Genomic DNA, 20964 nt, shown 5'->3' with positions numbered 1-20964 from the left:
TAAGTTCCTTTCCAACCCAAACAATTGTATGATTCTGTGGTGCATATTTACCTTTTTTTTCATGTCTTTATCAAGAAGTGTGGACAACAAGTTCATAAATAATGGCTTTTCCTAAAGGTGCCTACATAGGATTCTTAGCTGTGGGTCTGTTTTTTGGTCCCTTCACCTCTAACCTTCCCCAAGATCATAGGTATTATTATAATGTAATTGAAGTGTTGCGTACTAGCATTACCTGATGTCTTGTTTTCTTTTTTTGTGTGTGTTTTTAAACAGGATGATGAACAGAACTGAATTTTAGGACCTAACTCCTGATGAGCTGGACTTTACCTTGGCAGGAGTTTTTGAAGACAGATGCAGTGAGAGAAGCAACAGCCAATGGCTTCAGAATCCATGGTCCCTGAGCAGGCAAAACAACATCTGATAAAGGGAAAAAGGCGGCAGCAGCAGCAAACTCAGCCTTCCATCAGTGATGAGGATGTCTTCGTGTTTGAGGCAAATGAGGCTTGGAAGGATTTTCACAGCTCTCTTCTTCACTTCTTTGAAGCTGGAGAGCTCTGTGATGTTACGCTGAAGGTGATACTTGCCACATATCCGTTGCATGTATCAGTCTGAAGATTCAGCTGCAGATAAGTGTGTTGGGAGTTGGCTGTGAATATTGGCAAGGGTGTGGAAACCACAGAATACCTCTTGGATCTGAGACATCTCTAGAGATGCTAGGGTTTTTTTCCTTATTTAGGAAGTTTACAGCTGAAATGAAAACACCTAAAATATTGACGATTTGAGAGTGGAAGTACAGGACTTTGAGCTTATCCAACTTGCCTTCTCAGAAGTTCCCACAGTTGGTCACTAATTACTGTGCAGTTCCAGCTACTTGTAGCCTCTTTTTTCTCAATATACTTTCATCCCCAATTTTACCTCCATGTCTGCCTTTTGTGTTGTTTTGCTAGATTCTTCTCAACAAACAGGATTTCTGGAACAAATCTAACTTCCATCATTCTTCAGAGAAAGAAGGAAAAGAAACCCAGATGGTTGTGTTCTACAGCTGATCAAAGAATAAAGAAAGGGAGGGATGAAGCGAATGTTATGATTCTTGCATAGCATTGTTTTAAGGCATTATTTTTAACACAGCTGTATATTGCTTATATCTTGATTACAGTAAACTTGTATTTAGCATGCACAGAAGTGGGTGCCAGCACCTTTGAATATTAAGTATTGCTTAGCTAAACAACTTACTAGTTCAATATAATTATTTAAGGAATAGCGGTGAAGCACAGTTCCTAAACCAAGAGCAAATGACAGATGCCTTTAGGAGAAGTTGTTAGCCTGCTACTTACTGTTAGATATGAACAGGGATAATCTTTGACAGATGCATGTCCCTGGTGTTACCAACCCTCCTCATCCCTTTTCTTGTTGACCTCATTCTTACCTCCCTTCCTTTCCACCTACCATTGCAAAAAAAAAAGGCAGAAAGTCTTATTTTATAAGTATAGTTCAATGTATATTCCTGCTATGGAAACTTGCCTTGGAAAAAACACTTTACTGGGGCTGCAGTTTAACTTCCCCTAAGTTAGGCTTGTATTAATGTTCACCTGTATGATCTATGTGGAGCTATTTTGGTAACTTAAGAATGTTAGATGACATGGCTTGGCTTCCAGTGAAGGCTGGAGCAACCTGTGGACATACATCTTACTGTATGGCTTCATAAATGAGGGATTTTCAAGTAACTGCAAACCATGTACTTGAATTAGAATTTTCAGAGGGGCTCCATTTTTCTTCCCATAATGCTCAGGTCTCACTCATGTTGTAAGAATAATCAGATCTCTACTGAACTTTCTGCTTTTGTATGTGACCTGAGTTAGTGAGCAATTCTAGCGTTGCTTTTCTCAGACCAATTATTGTTTTAACTGCTGCTCTTAAAATATGATAGTTAGTAACTGGAGGGGAACTCTGATTTCAAAGTAGCAAGAACATGCTATATAAGATCTCCCTGCCCGTGGCAGGGTGTAGAATGAGACAACCTTTAAGGTCTTTTCCAACCCAAACCATTCTGTAATTTAAAATCAAGCAGATTTGGGTAACATAGTAAAGCCACTTAATTCAAAAGAAAGGTTTAGAGAGTGGGATGATGGGCAGAATTAAAGTGTCTGAAGGTAAGAATGGCCTGAGAGCTTTCCCTGGTACAGCAGACCACTAGTAGTATTGATCTTTCTGTATCAATATGGTACTTAGGTGGAGTGCTGATGGTGTAACAATGATAAGCTGTGGGAGCACACAGGAAGACTCCCTCTGCTCTGAAAGTTAAATTCTGGAATTTCACCTACTCTCCTGCTGCTATCATATGAACAGTCTTAGAAGGCTGTTAGAAGGTGAAGAGTGGCAGATGAATACCATCTGCTTTTCTCCTGGTGGTTTGCTTTTTGTTCATTTGGTAGGTCTGAATTGTTCTTTCTGGGGTGATCTCACACTGAGGAATCCATCTTTTCCTCTTTTAATCTGCATACTCTTTCTTGTGTGTTTGCTTTCTGTAGTCAGCTCACTGCTCACCAGGTAGGTTACACTTGTGTTGATCATACTCTTTAAAAAGGTAAAAGCAAGTGAGTATTGAATCACAGCTAGAAAAAAACCAAAATATCCTTTATAATTTAGTATCTTTTCTCAAATGCACAACAGCTCTCTGTAACACCTTCATCTGAAAGTGAACATGTAATTTGAGTCTGTCAGGGAAACTGGTTGCTTATGTCAGCCAGCTATCCCTTTATGTTAGTGCAGAGTGACAAAGGCTGTATAGAGCACTCCTGGAACATGTATAAGAAGTAGATTGTTCATTTATTTTCAATACTTAGATTCTTTTTTAATGTAGTGGAATTATAGAATTTTGTACACAAACAGCTTATTTTACATTTTCTGATCAGAATTTTGAGAAATACCTTTTCTTTATGGGGAGTACACTGTCTTTTGTGGGTAAACATTCTAAAAATATTGAAGTGATTGGTAACTTTTAATAACCACTGAAATAGCTGTTATTCCTGTGTTTTTACATGAATTTCCTTCTATAAACATCAGTTCTTCAACAGTAGTTGAAGTCCAGAAATCTAAATTAAGTAGTCTTAAAATGTCCCTTTCTAATTTGCCCCCCTTAAAGTCTCTGAGTACATATAAAATAAGTGTCTAGCAGTCTCCTCTTGTCTTCAGGATGCATCTGGAATATTTCTAAGGATATTTCATAAGGCTTTTGAAGAAAGGCAAGTTCAGTGCATCGCTGCTATTGCTTACCTGTGTTACAGCTTTGCTCTACTCTCATGGCCAAGCTACAGCTTAGAATTTCTTGGGATACTTGGATGTAATGTCAGAAATACAGCACAAATTGGGTTAATTTGAGTGGACAAAATACATGGAGTCCAAAATTCTTATTTCAGTTTCACTGTTCCTGCTTTCACAGCCAAAACTGACGTTCCAGTAAAACATTGAGGGTTTTTTGTTCTTTTCTCTTTCAGGTTGGTTCAAAGCTAATCTCCTGCCACAAACTGGTGCTAGCTTGCGTTATCCCGTACTTCCGAGCCATGTTTCTTTCGGAAATGGCTGAAGCCAAGCAGAAGCTGATTGAGATCAGGGACTTTGACGGCGATGCCATCGAGGACCTGGTGAAGTTCGCGTACTCCTCGCGGCTCACGCTGACGGTGGATAACGTGCAGCCCCTCCTCTACGCCGCCTGCATCCTGCAGGTAGAACTGGTGGCAAAGGCCTGCTGTGAGTACATGAAGCTGCACTTCCACCCCTCCAACTGCCTAGCAGTCAGGGCGTTTGCCGAGAGCCACAACCGTGTCGACCTGATGAACATGGCTGATCAGTTTGCTTGTGAACATTTCACAGAAGTGATGGAGTGCGAGGACTTTGTGAGTGTGTCACCACAGCACCTCCATAAACTCCTGTCCTCCAGTGACCTGAATATTGAAAATGAAAAGCAAGTTTACAATGCTGCTATCAAGTGGCTGCTGGCCAATCCACAGCATCATGCTACATGGCTGGATGAGATCCTTGCACAGGTAGGGCAGACCGAGGCACTAAGTCCCTGTCTCATCACTGATTTAGTTGTGTAATCACCTTTTTGTACTTGGTTAGATCTCAAGGTGAAAAATGTTCTTGGGTTTTGGTGCTTCAACCGGTATTCAGGGTTGGGAGTTGACAGTGGAAGCGAGTTCTTGAATACTGGGGAGAAGGATATTCTCCTGTTTCTGTAGAGAGAAGAGTACTCAGTTTATGCTCATGGCTGGGAGGTGGGGAACCAACAAAAAGCTACATCTGTGGTTGAGCAGAAATGTTTTATATTGACACAAAACAGAGAGAATATAAATCCATCACTTCACTTGGCTTGCCACTCCTACAGCCTGATATGCTCTCTGTCCTTGCTGTTATGTATTTGTACTTAAGAAAGGAGGCAAAGCTGTTGGGTTTTCTTACATGGCTAGGAAAGGAAACTTTCCTAGAGAGATGCATAACATCAAGTCGTGTCACAGTATTTGAGACAGATGTGGAGAGCCTGTACTGGGAAGAATTTGCGCACCATGTGCTGCAAAACATTCCATGTGTCTTAGCAGGTAGGATTGACTGGGCAGTTTTAGTTGTCACTGAATGCTAACTTGATTATTTTTCATTTGGCTGAATTGATAATATTGGCATTATGTAAGTAAGGAGAGGTCCACTAAGATGCTGCTGTCATTGTCTTCATGAATAATTTTTCACATTTCCTAGGAAAAGATCATAATGGTCTATTAGCTGTCTTCCAAAAACCTTTAGTTTCATCTAGACTAGCCTGAGGTTTTTGGTACAAAAACCCCTTCTTTATTATGCTGTACTTAAACTTACAGGCAATATAATTAAAGATTTTTTTTAAGAAATTTATATTTATTGCCCAGTTATGCTAGCAGATGAGATTAACAGTTGTATTCTGTTGATGGAAACCAGAGACTAGATTCAAGCAAAGAAAAAGTAAACCCCTTCTTGTAAATATGGGCTGTTTGCCAGAGCATATGGAGACCTTGGTTGACTTGGACATTACTGCTAGCAGAAGACATGCCTGGGCTTCTAGACAATGATTATCTATGTCATATTCAGCCTTATGGGTTTCACTGTTATAATGAGGTTCTGAATTTAACAGCCTGGAGTTCTTACCATGTCACTAACCTTAGGAGCCTGTCAGTGGGGCTACAGTGGTGCTTTAAAGGAGCCTCAAATAAGCTGGGCCAAAATAAAGGAAAAAGTGGGATGGAAAGCAAGGAGGTGAGGAAGAACAGGTAGAGACACATGCTTGCTTCAAGACAAAGATGCTTGTCAGTGCTGTAGCAGCCCCATCCTGCTGCTCTGAGAAGTGCTGGAGGTACTGGACTTCTGCACCATTGCTGTTGAGCCTACTGAGAACTGCTTGACAGTGTTGACTCCAAACCTTAGGAAGTCAGGTGGAGATTTGCTTCAGTTCCCCCCACTAACATCTGTCCCATCTTTGCCTCTGATTGTACTTTGTATTCTGCATTGTTTGTCTTAAAAAGAAGGATGAAAGGTTTGCTAAAATAAATGTCAGGAAGGATTTAGAGCAGGAAACAGTTACTACTTTTTTAAAGTAATATTTATTACTCTCAATTATTACTCTGTCAATATTTATTACTTTTTTTTAAGCTTGAAGTCTGGCAAGTCTGCCTTAAAGGAAGGTGTTACTGCACTAGCAACACCTCCTCTATAGACACTTAGTTCATGGTGACTAAGTGTTTCCTTTTTGACTTGCCACCCAAAGAAAATGAGCCATTTTCCAATGAACAAGCCCTCTTATACTGGCATAGCAGTGAGCTGAACATTCATACCCAACAGCAGACTAATCTGACAAAGCCCTGATAAAGCTGCAGGTGCTGCCTGCATCACACTGGGCAGGTGCAGGTGCAGCATGGGCAGCAGCTCGTCTCTTTCCTCAGCACAGCCTGGGCCAAGGGACACTTGTCCACTGTGGCTGAAATGCAAATGGTTGTAGCAAACATTATCACCAAAAAGAACTGTTCATATCACTGTTGTCTGGAACAACTCTGAGAGCTGCTCTCCTTATTGAGAAGCATGGGGCCGCCGACTGGCTCCGGAGTTGCCGGCTGCTGCGTGTGCAGCACTGCATGGTGACACTCAGCAGTTCAGCCATTTTCTCCAACTGTGTTCATTTTTATGTCAGGTACGGCTGCCTCTCTTGCCCATTTGTTTCCTTATGGGTGTTGTGGCAAAGGAAGAGATTGTCAAGCAGAATCTAAAATGTAGGGATTTGCTGGATGAAGCAAGGAACTACCACCTTCACCTGAGCAGCAGGGCAGTGCCTGACTTTGAGTACTCCATTCGCACAACACCAAGGAAGCAGACTGCTGGTAATTAAATGTGTGTCTGGTTACCCAGTAGGGAGTGGTGTGGAGAAAAAGCAGCACATTTGTGCAGGTGTCTTGATATCAAAGCAGGTTTACCTTGATATCGAGGGTTGTTAATGACTTAATGCAAAATTGGGAAAGCCATTATGTACCTCTCTGGTATTTCAGTGATGTGCTGCATTTTCCTAGCAGAACTTTAGCAGTCATTTTCTTTCTTTAAAGCATTAATAATTTATCTGGATTAGCTCTATCTTTATTAAAGCTGGAGCTGTTATGTATGTTATGACCAGGCAATCTGTTCAAAGCTGTACTGAAAACAGTGGACAGTTATCTTTTGGTGTTGCAAGTTGAGCTAACTTCTTTGACTAACCTACACCAAAAGTGGGTGATGAATATTGACTGCAGATCATAATTTCTATATCATTATATTTAACAAACAATGGATTTATCTCCTTAAGCCAAACCACAAAAAGCATATTTAAAATAGGCATTGTTTTTACAAGAGCATAGATAGCTAATTGCCGTAGCAGTATGTCAAGCAAAGGCCAAAATCCAGTACCCAATTATGAAGGGCAATGACTGTGCTCCTTGAAGTGAAGTACAGCTTCCCCCAAACTACATAATTTTCAGTTTGCTCTGCTATACAACTGTTTTTGCCCATCCTCCTGCTAGTTCTCTGTAAACCTGTTTTGTGTTCTCCAGGTGTGCTGTTCTGTGTCGGTGGCAGAGGTGGATCAGGTGACCCCTTCCGCAGCATTGAGTGTTACTCCATCAGTAAGAACAGCTGGTTCTTCGGCCCTGAAATGAACAGCAGGAGGAGGCATGTGGGTGTGATATCTGTGGGAGGTCAGTAATCCTATTCAAGCAACCCCAGGCAAAAGGGACTTGTTTGCTCCTTTTGCAGAGTTGGTACTTTCACTAGCTGTACAAGAAGCAAACTAATTGCTTAATTGTTGGATAGTCTTCAGTTTAGTAAAGCTTCTCCCCCTTTGAAAGAATGTTTGGTCCAGAGCCAATCTGAGACTGTGCTTATGGAAAAAACATTATTGCAAACTGACAGAGTTGGGCTCTTTGTACTTGGGAAGAGACCTTATTGTGGCCTCTCTGTACTTAACAGCCTTTTTAGTGGGGCCTGTTGTAACAGGACAAGAGGTAATAGTTTTAAACTAAGAGAGCGTAGATTTAAACTAGATATCAAGCAGAAGTTTTTTACAGTGAGGTTGGTGAAAACCTGGAACAGGTTGCCCCGAGAGGTGGTAAATGTCCCATCTCTGGAAGTGCTCAAGGTCAGACTGGATAGTGCTATAAGCAGTCTGAAAATGAAAATGTCCCTGCTCATTGCAGAGGGGCTGGACTAAGTGACCTTTAAAGGTTCCTCCCAGCCCAACTGAACTGTATACAGCTTCTGGCCTTAAATAGGTGATTTTTTAAAATCCATTTATAGAGAAATTGCCTTACACAGCCGTCACCCAGAATTTGCTAGTACTCATACTAGCTCCCTTCCTACTTAAATCCATCCTGGAAAGTTCCTAAGACCATAACTCTTCCAAGAGCAGACCTAGCTTCATTTTTGGGTCTCCATCTTTTGAAAACAGATCTCTGCAGTCCAGAGCAGCTTAGCACCAATAATGCAGCTTTCTCTTGTACTTAGCAGCCCCTCTGTTTCTGCAGCAGAGCAGAGATAATTTTTCTTCATATAAAATCTGGAGAGACTGGTACATGTGTCCAAATTGATTTGACCTGCAGTACTTAAATTATGGGAAGGTTTTTTGTTTACATCATCTCAAGCTTTGTATAAAAGTTCTCATTGGAATAGATTCGTGGTTATAAATATAGCATATAAAACTCTGATACTGAAAACATTTTTTAAAACTTTAACCTTTATTTGATCTCTTTGTCTCCACATAGGCAGGGATGTTATATAAATGAACACTGAAATGTTGCCAAGCAATCTCTGTTTTAAAAGATGTCTGTGTATGCAGGTAAAGTCTACGCAGTAGGTGGACATGATGGAAATGAACACTTAGGAAGCATGGAAGTATTTGATCCTCTCACAAACAAGTGGATGATGAAGGCATCAATGAACACAAAGAGGTATATGTGTCCCACACTCCAAGTCCTAGTCTGTGGTATACCATTTCTTGCTGATGCTGAAAAACCTCCTGTCTGTCCTGCTTTTTTTTAGTGTTTCCAAACTGTTCTGTTTCTAGGAATTTCCTCCCCCTATTTCAGAGCTTTATGCTATGAATGTATCACCCTTCTGTTCTTTTTTTGGAGGAGCTGGCTTCTGGACCAGGGACATCTACTCCAGCTGTGCTTACATTCTGGTATCCAGGGCCTTTCTGCTGTGCCCTGGAACAGATTCTGCAGTTCAACTTGGAACTGATGAACTGGTTCTGTGCAGTTTTTGCTCTGTTTAGGAGTGAGTGAGATAACCGCCAGCGTAACATGAGAAGTGAAATACTTCATAGTGAAAATGAAAAAAGTTAAATACTACAGCAGGAAAAAATAGCTGCCTATGTTTTCCACACAAAAGGCCAGAAACACGCAATCTGAAAGTCAGATTGAGGACTTTGTTTGCCTTGACATTTAAGTTTCTTATAAGGAGTTACTGGACTCACAGATCTGTATTTTTTTTTCTGCTGTTATTTAAATCAATGTCCCTAATTCTGCATTCCGTTGTGTTGTTTGTTGTTTTTCAAAGCATCACGTGCAAGTAGGAGTGAAATAATAAGTATGCCTTAAGTCTGAAAGCTATTTGTAGCTGTGACCTAGTTAAAGTAGAAGACCCAGACTCCTAGAAGTGGCTTGCTCTACTTCCATCCTGCCTCCACGCCAGGGCATAATCTCAGCAACAATCAGCCATAGATTTCTGTGACATTTATTACTGAGTACCCAGGTAAATGAAAGGGCTGCTTGGCTACCTCCCAGCTCCACTCCTCCCATTCATGCAGGTCTTGGAATACTTAGTGGAGAAAAATGCCACCATGAAGTGGTGTCTGTGTTACCTGCTGAGGCAAAAGGTAAGGCCAGGATATTACCACAGTGTTGATTCTGTAGAAAGATTGTGCCTCCCTTGCTCCTGCCTCAGCATCTCTGAACCTTCCCTCTTTAATGAGACAACAATGTTGTCAGTAACATGATAGTTCATCTCACTTGGTGGTTAAACCAGAAACTTAATGCTTTTATTCTAGACCTACTTTCAATTTTATAATACTGATTGTACTCTAATATTAGTAGATTTATTAGAAACAAATCTGACAACCATTTTAACACTCAATTAAAAAACACCAGAACGGAAGAAACCACAATTAAATCTTGCTAGAGTTCAGCTATTTAATATCCAGCACAGGTTTGCCTTTTAATGTGTATTAGTATCACCTCCAATCATTCTCAAATGGTAGCAGCCAGCTCTAGCAATGAAGTTAAACCCAGAAGGTTTTGGTTCATCTTCAGATTTAATAAAATAGAGAAATCATATCTAAGACATTGTCATGTACCCAAATATGTGAGCAGAGGACTTGGCCTTAGAGTTGACATTCAGTGAAAAGGACACATGTGCAGTGGGCCAGCAACATGGTTTTCTGTAAACGTCACTTTAAAAATTTACATTACTCTTTTCCCCCTAGTTTGAAAGAGGTGCCATTCATGTACCATAGCACTTGCTGTGTGGCTCCCTCTGGTTAAGGACTTGCACTGAGGTGTTGCTGCTATGGTTTCCTAGGAGAGGCATCGCCCTGGCGTCCCTGGGCGGCCCCATTTATGCCATTGGGGGCTTGGATGACAACACGTGCTTCAGTGACGTGGAGCGCTATGACATCGACTCAGATCGCTGGAGCACCGTGGCTTCCATGAACACTCCCCGGGGAGGCGTCGGCTCCGTAGCCCTGGTGGTGAGTCACTGCTGGGGAGCCCAGCTGCTTTTCAAAGCTGCATTCACATGGCAGAACACAAGGTCTGAAACAAAATGCAGCTGGTGGGTCTGAGCACTTCTAGTCATCAAAATCCTGTGCAAAAAGTGAGGATACTTCAGATAATACTCAGCAAATTGAACTGTTTCAACAGTATTTGAGGTACTGGGAGGAGTACTGTCCTAATGATGTGGATAGTGCTTCCTATCTCACTCAGCTGACTGGATTGTCATGGTCATTATGTTTAAAGGTACCAAATGCATGCTCTACTTTAATCCCCCCATGCTCTGAAAAATAGCTGCAACACTGCAACACTGTTGCACTTCTTTCATTAGAAGAAATAGAATTTATGTTAGATAATTAAACCTGTTGTTGGAATTCTTAAATGAAATGGATATACCGCATTTTCATATAATTTTAACACTGCTTATGAAAAGCTGAGTAAAGGCAACTACATCACAAATAATCTTTATACAACTGTTTTCCAGAACCATGTTTACGCCGTGGGTGGCAATGATGGTGTAGCATCTCTTTCCAGTGTGGAGAAATATGATCCCCACTTGGATAAGTGGATAGAAGTAAAAGAGATGGGTCAGCGAAGGGCTGGGAACGGTGTCAGTGAGCTCCACGGCTGCCTGTATGTTGTGGGTGAGTAAGGATGTGGCATTTTGTAGTGCTGCTGCTGCTGCCAAGTGCTTGGCTTTGGAAGAGGCTGTTGTTGCTAGAGGAACCGGGAACAGATAGAGCTGACCTGTACTTGGTGTTCTTGGGCAGCAGAAGAATGCAAGCACAACCAGGTCATGCTTAAACGAAGGTACATTAGCAAGGAAATGAAGAGCAGCTCCTGACCCACATTTTAGAGAGCTGATCTGTTCAGGACAATACGTCTTTATTAGAAAATCCTCTGAAGACTCACTATTCTTGAGTTTTCTTTTAGGAAACGATTCTTAAGTTCACGTGCTTTCAAACATAACTCCAGTTGTGTTCTGAGTGTAGACAACAATAGCTTTTTTTGCACTTACTCCACAGCTTCTTGTCTTGTGTGCTAGCTTGTATTTACCTGCTTTCCTGAGAGAGGAAGATGCCAAGTAGGTGTGCCACAGTGATAGTTTAAAAAGCTCTGACTTGTGTACTATTGTAAGTGCTTAAATAGAATTTGAACAAAATGCTCCTCTGATAGGTTCCCCAGCAAGAGGAAAAATCGCTTAGTCTTATATGAAATTTTTTTCCCCTACTCAAATATTTGTCAATGCTGTAATTTGAGAACACTGCTAGAGTGTGTTTTGCATAAAGTAAAAGAAGTTTGAGACCATCCTTTTACTGGTGTTAGGTTTCTTTCTCTTCCAATTGGGAAGCTGTTCATTATAAATATGATGAATTCAGAGGGAAAAATAATAAAATTAGAATCCTTGCAACTTGAGTAGAGGGAAGTTATTGCTCAGGTGATGCTTGAGCAGTGAGAAGAGGGTGAGGTGTTGGATTAATTTTTAGGAGCTTGTAAGGTTCTGGTAAGGAGAGTGCTGGACAGGACCCCCAAATGCTGAGAATGACCTGAAAATGCCAGTCTTGGATATTCCCTGCACCAGGAGTGCCAAAAGCTGACCCTGTGATGGTTGTTTGCAGGTGGGTTTGATGACAACTCGCCCCTGAGCTCGGTGGAGCGGTTTGACCCACGCTGTAACAAATGGGAATACGTGGCAGAGCTCACAACTCCAAGGGGTGGTGTTGGCATAGCAACACTGATGGGAAAAATTTTTGCTGTTGGAGGTCATAATGGCAACGTGTACCTGAATACAGTGGAAGCATTTGATCCCATAGTGAACAGGTAATTTCAAATGTTTTGTTTGTCCTAATAAGACAAGGAAATCTGCCTGTGTAAAAACATAGCGGCATAGAAGCAGTGTGCAGGAGGAGCCTAGCTGTTGTTTCCTGGTAATAATGGAGTCATATCCATGGCTATCAATGCAGGACTGCTGCTGATATCACTAGGGCAGTCTTGTAAATACTTAAGCACCTCCTCCTCTGCTCCTCTGTAGTCCTTGTTGTCGCCCTTTCATTCAGTAACAGTCTATATTCTTCTACTTGTTTCAGTCTGATTTTGCATTAAATGGGGTGCGTTTTTGTGCAGAGTGAAGAGCTAGGCAGTGTAATAGAATTTCAGGCACAGAAAACACTTTCAGGTTGCTCAGAAAGAGCAGGAACTTATTTTTCTTTTTCTCCTGTAGATGGGAACTCGTGGGCTCAGTGTCACACTGCAGGGCAGGGGCGGGCGTGGCCGTGTGCTCCTGTCTCAGCAGCCAGATCCGGGATGTGGGCCAAGGATCCAGCAACGTTGTGGATTGCATGTGAGCTCTGCCGCCTCCTCCAAATTCCAAAGGAATGCTACAAGGGAGGCACCACAGAGCTTCTAAACACTGTGCTTTGTATGGTAGGTTAAGGAATAAATCCAGTACATTTTCTTTGTGAAAATGCTATTTTCTGCAACTGTAAAGCTTTTGGTGGCTTTCTATCAATAGTGATACAGAAATGCCTGTGAAAACATGGAATAAAAGTGTGACCCACAAGAAGAAACCTGCCATCTGAACTGCAGTCATCCCATTTTTTGAGAAGCTACAATTTCAAAATAATTTGAGGCAGCTGTTGCAAGGACTCAATATTGAACTGTAAATCAGGCATGTGGTAAGGAGAGCAGCAGCAGCTACTGCTGCTGAGCTTCCCCCAGCAGCCCTGCTACATGTTCTCTGGAGGACTCGAGTGCCATTTCATTTAACTTATTTTCTGGAATGGAGTCTTAAATGTTTCCCAATTGTACGAGAGCTTTGTAACAGAAGGTGTCTCTAGTTTTAGAGGTAACGACATCTCTGATGTACCCTGAGATAATTGAGGCAGAGAAGTTCACTGCTTATCTCCAAAGGGAATGCTGGAAGCATGGAAATTGCAGGGATTCTGTCTGAAAACCGTCTTTTAAAGTACTTTCTCAAGCTAATAAACTTGTTAAAAAGCTGGAAGGATTCTTGACCTGAGTCTAGCCACTGGAATACTGCCATTATCTAGTCTTCCATGGAATTTGTAGTTATTACTCCCTTTCCAAAGGAGAGTTTCTGTTGAGAGGTCCTGAAGTAACCAGTATAATTTGTCCTATTTTGAGATGATAGTGTGTAAAAATGTAGGCATCAGTGGTGTTTTGAATCACCATTTTTATAGAAAATAGAAATGCATAATAAAATTTGTGGTATTCTGTAAAACTTCTTAAGTGCAACACTGGAAGACTCGACTGATTTCAGTATCCGGTAGCAACTCTGGTAACATTTTTGAGTTACTTGCTCTTTTAAGGGAGCAGATAAATAACCTCAAAACTTTAAATGAATCAAAGAGAGTCAGCAAGAAAGATAATTGGGAATAAACCAGTACTTCCATCAAAAATTGAGATAGCAATATAGCAGCCCTGCATACAAAGATGTCTTGTTACACCATTACAAACCCTGAATCCCAAGTGAAGTCCTGCAGGAAAGACTGCAGATTCCTGTTCCTGCATCACCTTGAACAGACCGACAACTGACAATCCTTTGTGACCAAAGTTTCACAATTACCAGGTTGTTCCAAATGCCCAGGGAGAGCAGCAAACTTCTCTGTATTCAGGACCTGGAAGAAGCAGGACAGCCAGAGTGAGGAGGCACAGTTGTGTGTTTCTGCTAAGTTACCATCATTTGGCTTTCCTGCCCAAAATGGCTTTGCACTTTGGTGTACTTTTTGCACCCAGAGACAAAGGGAATGGTACTGTAAATAATGAAATAATGCAATAAAACATTTTTACTTCAAAGCACCTCATTTGTTGTATGTCTGGAGCATACTGGTGCTGAGAAACATTACAGCATTGAGTATTTTTTGGTTTCTGCAGTGAATATTTTTCAACAGGAAGCTTCTGTTAGCAGAGAGAATCCTGCATTACCGCCATGGGCTGCACCACCCTGCTGCCCTCCTCACAAGGATGTGGTTACCCTTGTGGCTCTGGACCTGACTGACGTGTGAAAAGGAGGGATAAAAGTTCCCTCTGTGGGACCAAATGGATGTCCTGGCTAACACAAACCCTGAGTTTACCAAATGGCCCTGACTGTGTGTAGTGGTCTTGCATAGGAGGCGCTCACAGAAGTGATGTAAAGAGAAAGCTGATACACCTCTGTGAACACTCATGTGAAAAAATGAAAAATCATGGGAAATCTCTTTCTTTTCTGGTTGAAAAGAGGTAACAGTGGCTGGGCCGGGCAGCCCCTGCTGCGGGCCAGGCCCCCTTCTACGCCAAACCCACTATGCTGTGAAAGCAGGTAGCCTGGCAGTGCAGGCTGCCACCTGATGCATTTCTCTTCTTGGTAGGAAAGTGCAGCACCCGTGGGTGCAGCCTGTGGGTGACACATGCGCTGCGTGAACCACACTGAGCACATCACCTGCCAGGCACCGAAGGGAGAAGCAGCAGGGAAATCAGGTAACAGCAAAAGCTCTGGGATTCTCTGCCATGTGGGAAGAACTGGAAGTCACATGGTACTAGCTCTGAACAGGATCCTAAAACAGGCATCTCATTTGTATTTCAATGTACACCCCCACCCCAACACTCTTGTTCAGGGCTCTGGAGGTGTATCCCTAAGGACTGGCAAGAAAACTGCAAAGCAGGTTTATAAGGAACAGCCTGTTGCCAGAACAGTGGTGTCCCACATTGTTAATCTTGGATGGCACCACAGCTAAATGCATTTTGTACAGAACTTGTTTTAGAATCGCTATTGCTGGAAATGTGCTAATGACAACAAAGTATAACAAGAAATAAAAATACAGGATTACTGTGGTGACAAGCTGCAGTGACCTACCTGCACATAAAGCTGTTGTGATTTGACACCTGTCCTGGCAAGGGGACCGTGATGACAAAAGAATATCCCCTCTATTCCATGCTGAGGGACAGAGCAGCCACGCAGTGGTAGAAGGCCCTACCCCCCACACCTTATTTATGTTCAAAGAGGATTGTGGTCTATGTGGTTATACTATCCCAGCTTCAAATGCTATTTAATTCTCCTCTTGCCCTATGGAATTTCATTCCTAATAGAGCTATTTGGACAGCAAAACTCTTTGCATTTGACATCCTGCTAAAATGCTCATCTAAGAACAGAAAGTTTTATAAGGCAAAGCATATGATGCTTGTATTTTTAAAAATATAAACCAAATACATGTGTCCACTTCTATCAGAAAGACTGCAGACTTCCCTCCTGTTTGAACACCGGCTGTGTGACAGTGGTCACAGGGTCTGAGGATGAGGGAAGAGATGATCTGACTCCATGTTTCAGAAGGCTTGATCTATTATTTTATATATATTATATTAAAACTATACTAAAAGAATAGAAGAAAGGATTTCATCAGAAGGCTAGCTAGGAATAGCAAAAGAAAGAATGAATAACAAAGGCTTGTTCACAGCTGACTGTGATTGGCCATTAATTAGAAACAACCACATGAGACCAATCACAGATCCACCTGTTGCATTCCACAGCAGCAGATAATCATTGTTTACATTTTGTTCCTGAGGCCTCTCAGCTTCTCAGGAGGAAAAATCCTAAGGAAAGGATTTTTCAGAAAATATCATGGCTACATTTCACCCTTTTTATTCTAATCAAATTAAAAAGAAAAGTGTTTGTAATTTCATCTGCTGTCCCATGCAGAGGAAAGAACAAACACTTACCCACTGGTTTCCAGAGGACATGAGCTACCAGATCTTTTCTATGGGATCACCACTTCAACAAGACCATTTCATCTGGACTGCTACCACCACCCTAACTAGCAGGGTGTCAGGTTGTATTCTGACTGTGTCAGTGGTTTTTCTTTTGTATTATTGCATGTATTTGGGGTTTTTCCCTTTTTCTAATAAATTGTGTTTGACTTGGAGTCTCTCACTGGTTTTGCTTTCAAACCAGAACAAACAGTTATCTTGTTCATGTCCTAGAATAGCCCCAAGTGAAAACAATGAGCATCTTTCCTAACCTATTGCAGGCCCCTGACCTGGCTCAAGGTTGAAATACAATGGATTTTTTAAAATTTTCTATTTCATAGAGTCATAGAATGGCATGGGTTGAAAGGGACATTAAAGGTGGTTTAGTTCCAACCCTCCTGCTATGGGCAGGGACAACTCCAGGAACGAGGAATAAATAAGGTTTGATAAGTAAAATGGGGAGGGGGAATATGGACCTTCATTCCACCCATTAGAGCAGCTTATCCCTGAAATGCACTCAGAATTTTAATAGAGTGAACATAAAAGGCCAATCCCTTGAAGATGCAGAAAGACCCAGCCTTAATCCCGGTGGTCCTGCAGGGCCAGAAGGCAGAATGACTCCAGGCAGGAGCACTTTCTGCAGAAACCCCTTTTGGAAATGTAGCCATTTTGCTGGTATTTATTGTTCATTTTCTTGAGCCTCAAACCCACAAACAGGCATTTTACAAAGGGAGTACTGCTAAATCTGTGCAGACCTGTTCCTACATCATAAAATGATGTGGAGAAGGGAGATAATTCTTCCTTGTAATCACAATTATTGTGGGATACCATCCTTCTCTCCACTTTCGCACAGGTCTGTCAGAGATAGGGAAGGCATGTGGCAGCAGCAGAGGGCTAAGGCAGTCACACCATTATGGGAGGATGGCAGGATGCTGCTGCCACACACCAGGAAATCTTTGTGTAGACAAGGGTGTCAACACACTGGACTAGCATGGTGATAAAGCAAGATTCCCGAACCTCTCACTGATATCAAGCATCTGTGTTTTATTCACTGTCTTATGACCATTACCAATAATTTGCTTTCATATTGCAATACTGTGACTTGAGCAGGTAGATGGGGGAATATGACTGTAAAAAAGAACCTGCTCATCTGTGTTGAGGCACAATGAAACTACTTATGCAAGTAAAATTTCTTGTTTAACAGTTTTTGAACTTGATTCTAAATATCTTGTATAAATAACATTGATCCAAAGCCCATCAAGGTCAACTGAAAGGTGACTGAAAAACTTGAAGGGTTTTGGGCTTTTCTTTTTTTTTCACAGAAGTGTGATTTCTGTGAAAAAATAACTCCTTGAGCCATACTGCAAGAATAACTCCCAGGAAATCTTTGGGTAGAGAAGGGTGTGAACTGAACACGCTGGTGCTGCGGATGCTTCCTCCACTGTTAGCGTGGCAAGGGAGAAGTGCTTGCAAACAGCTCAATTTTCCCTTTTGGGTTCCCTTGACAGGTTTCTAAGTCACTGGGTCTGTCCTAGGGTGTGGCTGAGAGGGAGCCTGTGTCCTCTCCCACAGGAAGAGGAGAGGAATTTTGGTACCAAATTCTGCTCTTGGACACTCACTGAGACCACCAGTGCTTGCAGGCAAATATCCAAATACAAAATTTTCCTTAGGTTCCACATTCAGCCACTTATTCCCTCCTTTGTCAGAAGACATTCCTTTCCCTGGAACCTCTCAGACTCACAACAATGTCCAAGCAATCCCAAGGACCCATTGCAGTTTTGGATCTCCACCAACCCAAACACCAAAAAGCAGCCCGAGGAGGAATCCCCCCCATCAGTCCTATCCCTCCAGCACAGGAGACAGACAGAGCTGTTTCCAGCCACACTTCAGGTGTCATTTTGCCACCCAAACTTGGGTCTGACAAGGCTGAAACTGAGCAAGACCCTTAGTAACACAGTCTGAGTGCAGATTTCCTTGGCAGCAAGGAAGGTGTGACAATTGTCCTGTTAGTTATTCATAATAGAGACATTTATAGACCATCATGACATGGGCCCATTCTGACAATTCATTGCACTAGGTCATTTCATAGGCAAGTATCACTCCCCCATCCCCTCTTTTGCAAGGTAGAAAAGCATTACCTTAAAAAACCACAGCTCTCCAAAAGTAACCAAAAGAACTTACAACTGTATTTAAAACAAAACAAACAAACCAGAAAAAGCAGGTCCTTTGCATTGAACAATAAATAAAACCAAACAAAACTCTTTGTAAGGTTTCAATGGAACAGAAAACTTGGAACTATTTACATCCTGGAGATTCAGTTAAGGCACTTAGTTCCAGTCTGGGTCACTGTAAATTCTGTCTCATTCCGTGTATGAGGTCAGGCCAGCTCTTGGTGATGTCACTTGGCTTTGTTCAGCAGAAAACTCTGGAACAAAAGGAGGGAAAGAGAAAATATTTGGTTGGGTTAATCCAGCAAGCACACCTGGCAGAACACAATCAATGACTGGAGTGACTTTACTCCAAGAGGACCTGCAAAACTTCTTGGCTTTCAGCAGCTGCCTCTTTCTGGAGAGGATTTTTACATCCTCCCAGCCATTCAGCCAGGCACATCTTGTTTATTTTCTTTTGCAAGTTTGCCAGCAGATCATGGCAATGCATCCCTTTGCCCAGAGAAGCCCACAAAACTTGGTGTTTTATGGAAAATGCCACTGCAAAGGTCCCATGGGATGGCAGGTTACAGCTTTTCAGTATTCCCCACTGCTTGCACCACAGGACAATGCAACACGTGTAATGACTAAAATGTGCAATAAAAAAACTATCAGCAGCTCTAGGAATTTCTGTTGGCCAATACTAATTAAAGACCCAGCAAGGAGTCAAAAATTCAAGTGCTGTTTAGTTGTAGCCAAGCGACTTAGCAAGTGCTTCCCTGACAGGGCAGCTCTTCCCCATCCCTCCCTCTCTCTTTGCTCCCAAAAGAAGGGCTCATGAGGAAGCAGAAGCCAGAGTGGCTGCAGGGCCAGCCCTGTCTGCTGTCTTCAGAAATTACAGGCAGGGCTGTAAAACAAACACTTACTGTTCTAACTTCAGGTCTTCTTGTCTTGTCTTCATGTGGCAGAGAAATCACTGGAAGAGGATTCTTCTCATCCCCTACCGATCCATGAAAAACCACAGAGAGAAAGCTGGTCAGAGAGAGATGCCTAAAGCAATTCCAAAGCCAGTTTTCCTAAATTTCCAGAGAAAATGTTCATTTCTCCCAGGCATAGTCTATGCACCGGGCTCTCTCCCTCTTGCCTTCTTTCCCAGCAATCCCTCCAATAACTGAAATGGAACCTTGGCTTCTCACCTGGCAGCTCACAGTCCTTTGTACCAATAAACCTTTCCCAAGCACAGAGAAATTCAACAGCAGGTTTCCTTGCTCAATGGCTGGGAGTGCAGTGAGGGCTGGAAGCAGGAAAATTATTGGGAAAAAGCAAGTGGTTAGAAGGCAGCTAATATGCTGTGCACAGTCTGGCCTAACACACATAATAGTGTGAGGCCTAACACACAGCCCTTGCCCCCCCTGCCCAAACATCCTAGACCCTATACCCTGAGCCGTCAGCAAACAGCCAAATTTGTAAAAATCTAATTTCTTAACCCATAAATGCAACAATTTTGTCCGCATGATATAAAACTTTAGGCCCAGGTTATGGTCACACCCACGGGTTATTTTTAAGTAAACCACAATTTCTTTTCATAAACCCACTCCTTTTTATAAATACACTCATTTTAGCTGCAGTTGCCTGCAGTCAGAAATGGTCACTTATCTGAGAGCATGTTTCTGAAGTGAATCACACAGCATGTGTGGGTTGCAGCAATACTCCCACCAGCTCTCCTGCATACCAGTGTTGATGCCCTGGGATTCCTCCTTGTGGTCTTCCTCCACTTCCCTGTGCTGGCAAACAAAGGATCCTGGTTTCTGGCAGGGCAATCCATGTCAGGCAGGTCCAGGTGGTCAGTCTCTGTTCTGGGTCTCTTTTGGGTCATTGTCCCATTTGGGTCAAACTTGGTGCACGTTATGCATCAGTCATGGCCGGCAGCGGTGGCAGCAGCACGTTTTTCCTCTCAATTTGGAATGAATCTTCTGATGCTCTGGACAAGAGAGGTGAATTCATGACTATGATGTACATATAATGTAGGCATTTCTTAAAAGCTTGGATACATCCTGCCATTCATGCCATTGTCTCAACAAGGCAACACTTTCAAAGCTGAGAGGCTTCAAATAAGAGGGAGTTTGAATTGGCAGAGATTTTCACTTCAATAACAGAGTGGCCTGGCACATCTCTGATCATCTGAAATCAGGATGTCCATGGAATTCTGGCAAAAAGAAGCAGCACCAAATAGCTCTCAACTTTGTTTCATCACTGCTCATTTCCACCATTTTTAGTCAGCTTTGCAAAGTTTCCAAGAACACACCAAGCAGTGAATCCCAGCTCACTGCAGCATCAGAAGAGCAGGAAATTAAGCTAAACCCAGTGAGAAGGCTCAGGTGTAAGGCTGCACTTCTTGCCTGACTCTGCTGTGCATGGGACAGTCCTCTCACCTCTTTCAGCCCTCACTTTTCCCATGCTTTGGTCCCTACTCACTGCACACATACTCTCCAGCTGCTCTGCCTTGGCTCAGCTGATGCTGCACCAAGGATGATTTGACACAGAGCACAGCACCATCCCTGACATGATCCAGAGTCCTCTCTGCCCAAAACTACCTCCTACCCTTCCCACTCAAGAGGCCAGCACATGGCTAAGACAGCTGCTCGCTTTCCCTTAGGAAAAGGGAGGAATTCCAGAATTAAAGCTCTTCCATTCCTAATGCAATTGGAACATCCCTTCCCCCAGCCAATCATCAGCCCCGACACCTCTGTGCTTTCAGAGAATGTCAGAAGGGA

At 42.4% G+C, this 20964-nt stretch overlaps 1 protein-coding gene across 1 annotated transcript; it reads left to right on the top strand.

Annotated features, from left to right (window-relative positions):
* Positions 1-270: 270 nt before the first annotated feature.
* KLHL8 (kelch like family member 8) lies at positions 271-15109 on the top strand. Its single transcript, XM_005418081.2, has 9 exons — positions 271-573; positions 3495-4043; positions 6206-6392; positions 7092-7235; positions 8372-8483; positions 10114-10282; positions 10789-10948; positions 11924-12125; positions 12526-15109. The coding sequence occupies exons 1-9, from the start codon at positions 376-378 to the stop codon at positions 12647-12649; spliced, it is 1845 nt and encodes a 614-aa protein (XP_005418138.1). The 5' UTR covers positions 271-375; the 3' UTR covers positions 12650-15109.
* Positions 15110-20964: the final 5855 nt, after the last annotated feature.

This window comes from Geospiza fortis, unplaced genomic scaffold (assembly GCF_000277835.1).
Source record: "Geospiza fortis unplaced genomic scaffold, GeoFor_1.0 scaffold11, whole genome shotgun sequence".
NCBI lineage: Eukaryota > Metazoa > Chordata > Aves > Passeriformes > Thraupidae > Geospiza > Geospiza fortis.
Note: the sequence above shows the minus strand (reverse complement) of the source record. Positions and strands in the feature narration are given on the sequence as shown.

Bases quoted from the DNA above. Each gene is read 5' to 3' on its own strand.
- KLHL8 (XM_005418081.2), top strand. From the start codon at position 376: ATGGCTTCAGAATCCATGGTCCCTGAGCAGGCAAAACAACATCTGATA. The intron at 6,393-7,091 runs GTAATTAAATGT...TGTGTTCTCCAG, and splicing joins ACCAAGGAAGCAGACTGCTG to GTGTGCTGTTCTGTGTCGGT. The intron at 10,949-11,923 runs GTGAGTAAGGAT...GGTTGTTTGCAG, and splicing joins CGGCTGCCTGTATGTTGTGG to GTGGGTTTGATGACAACTCG.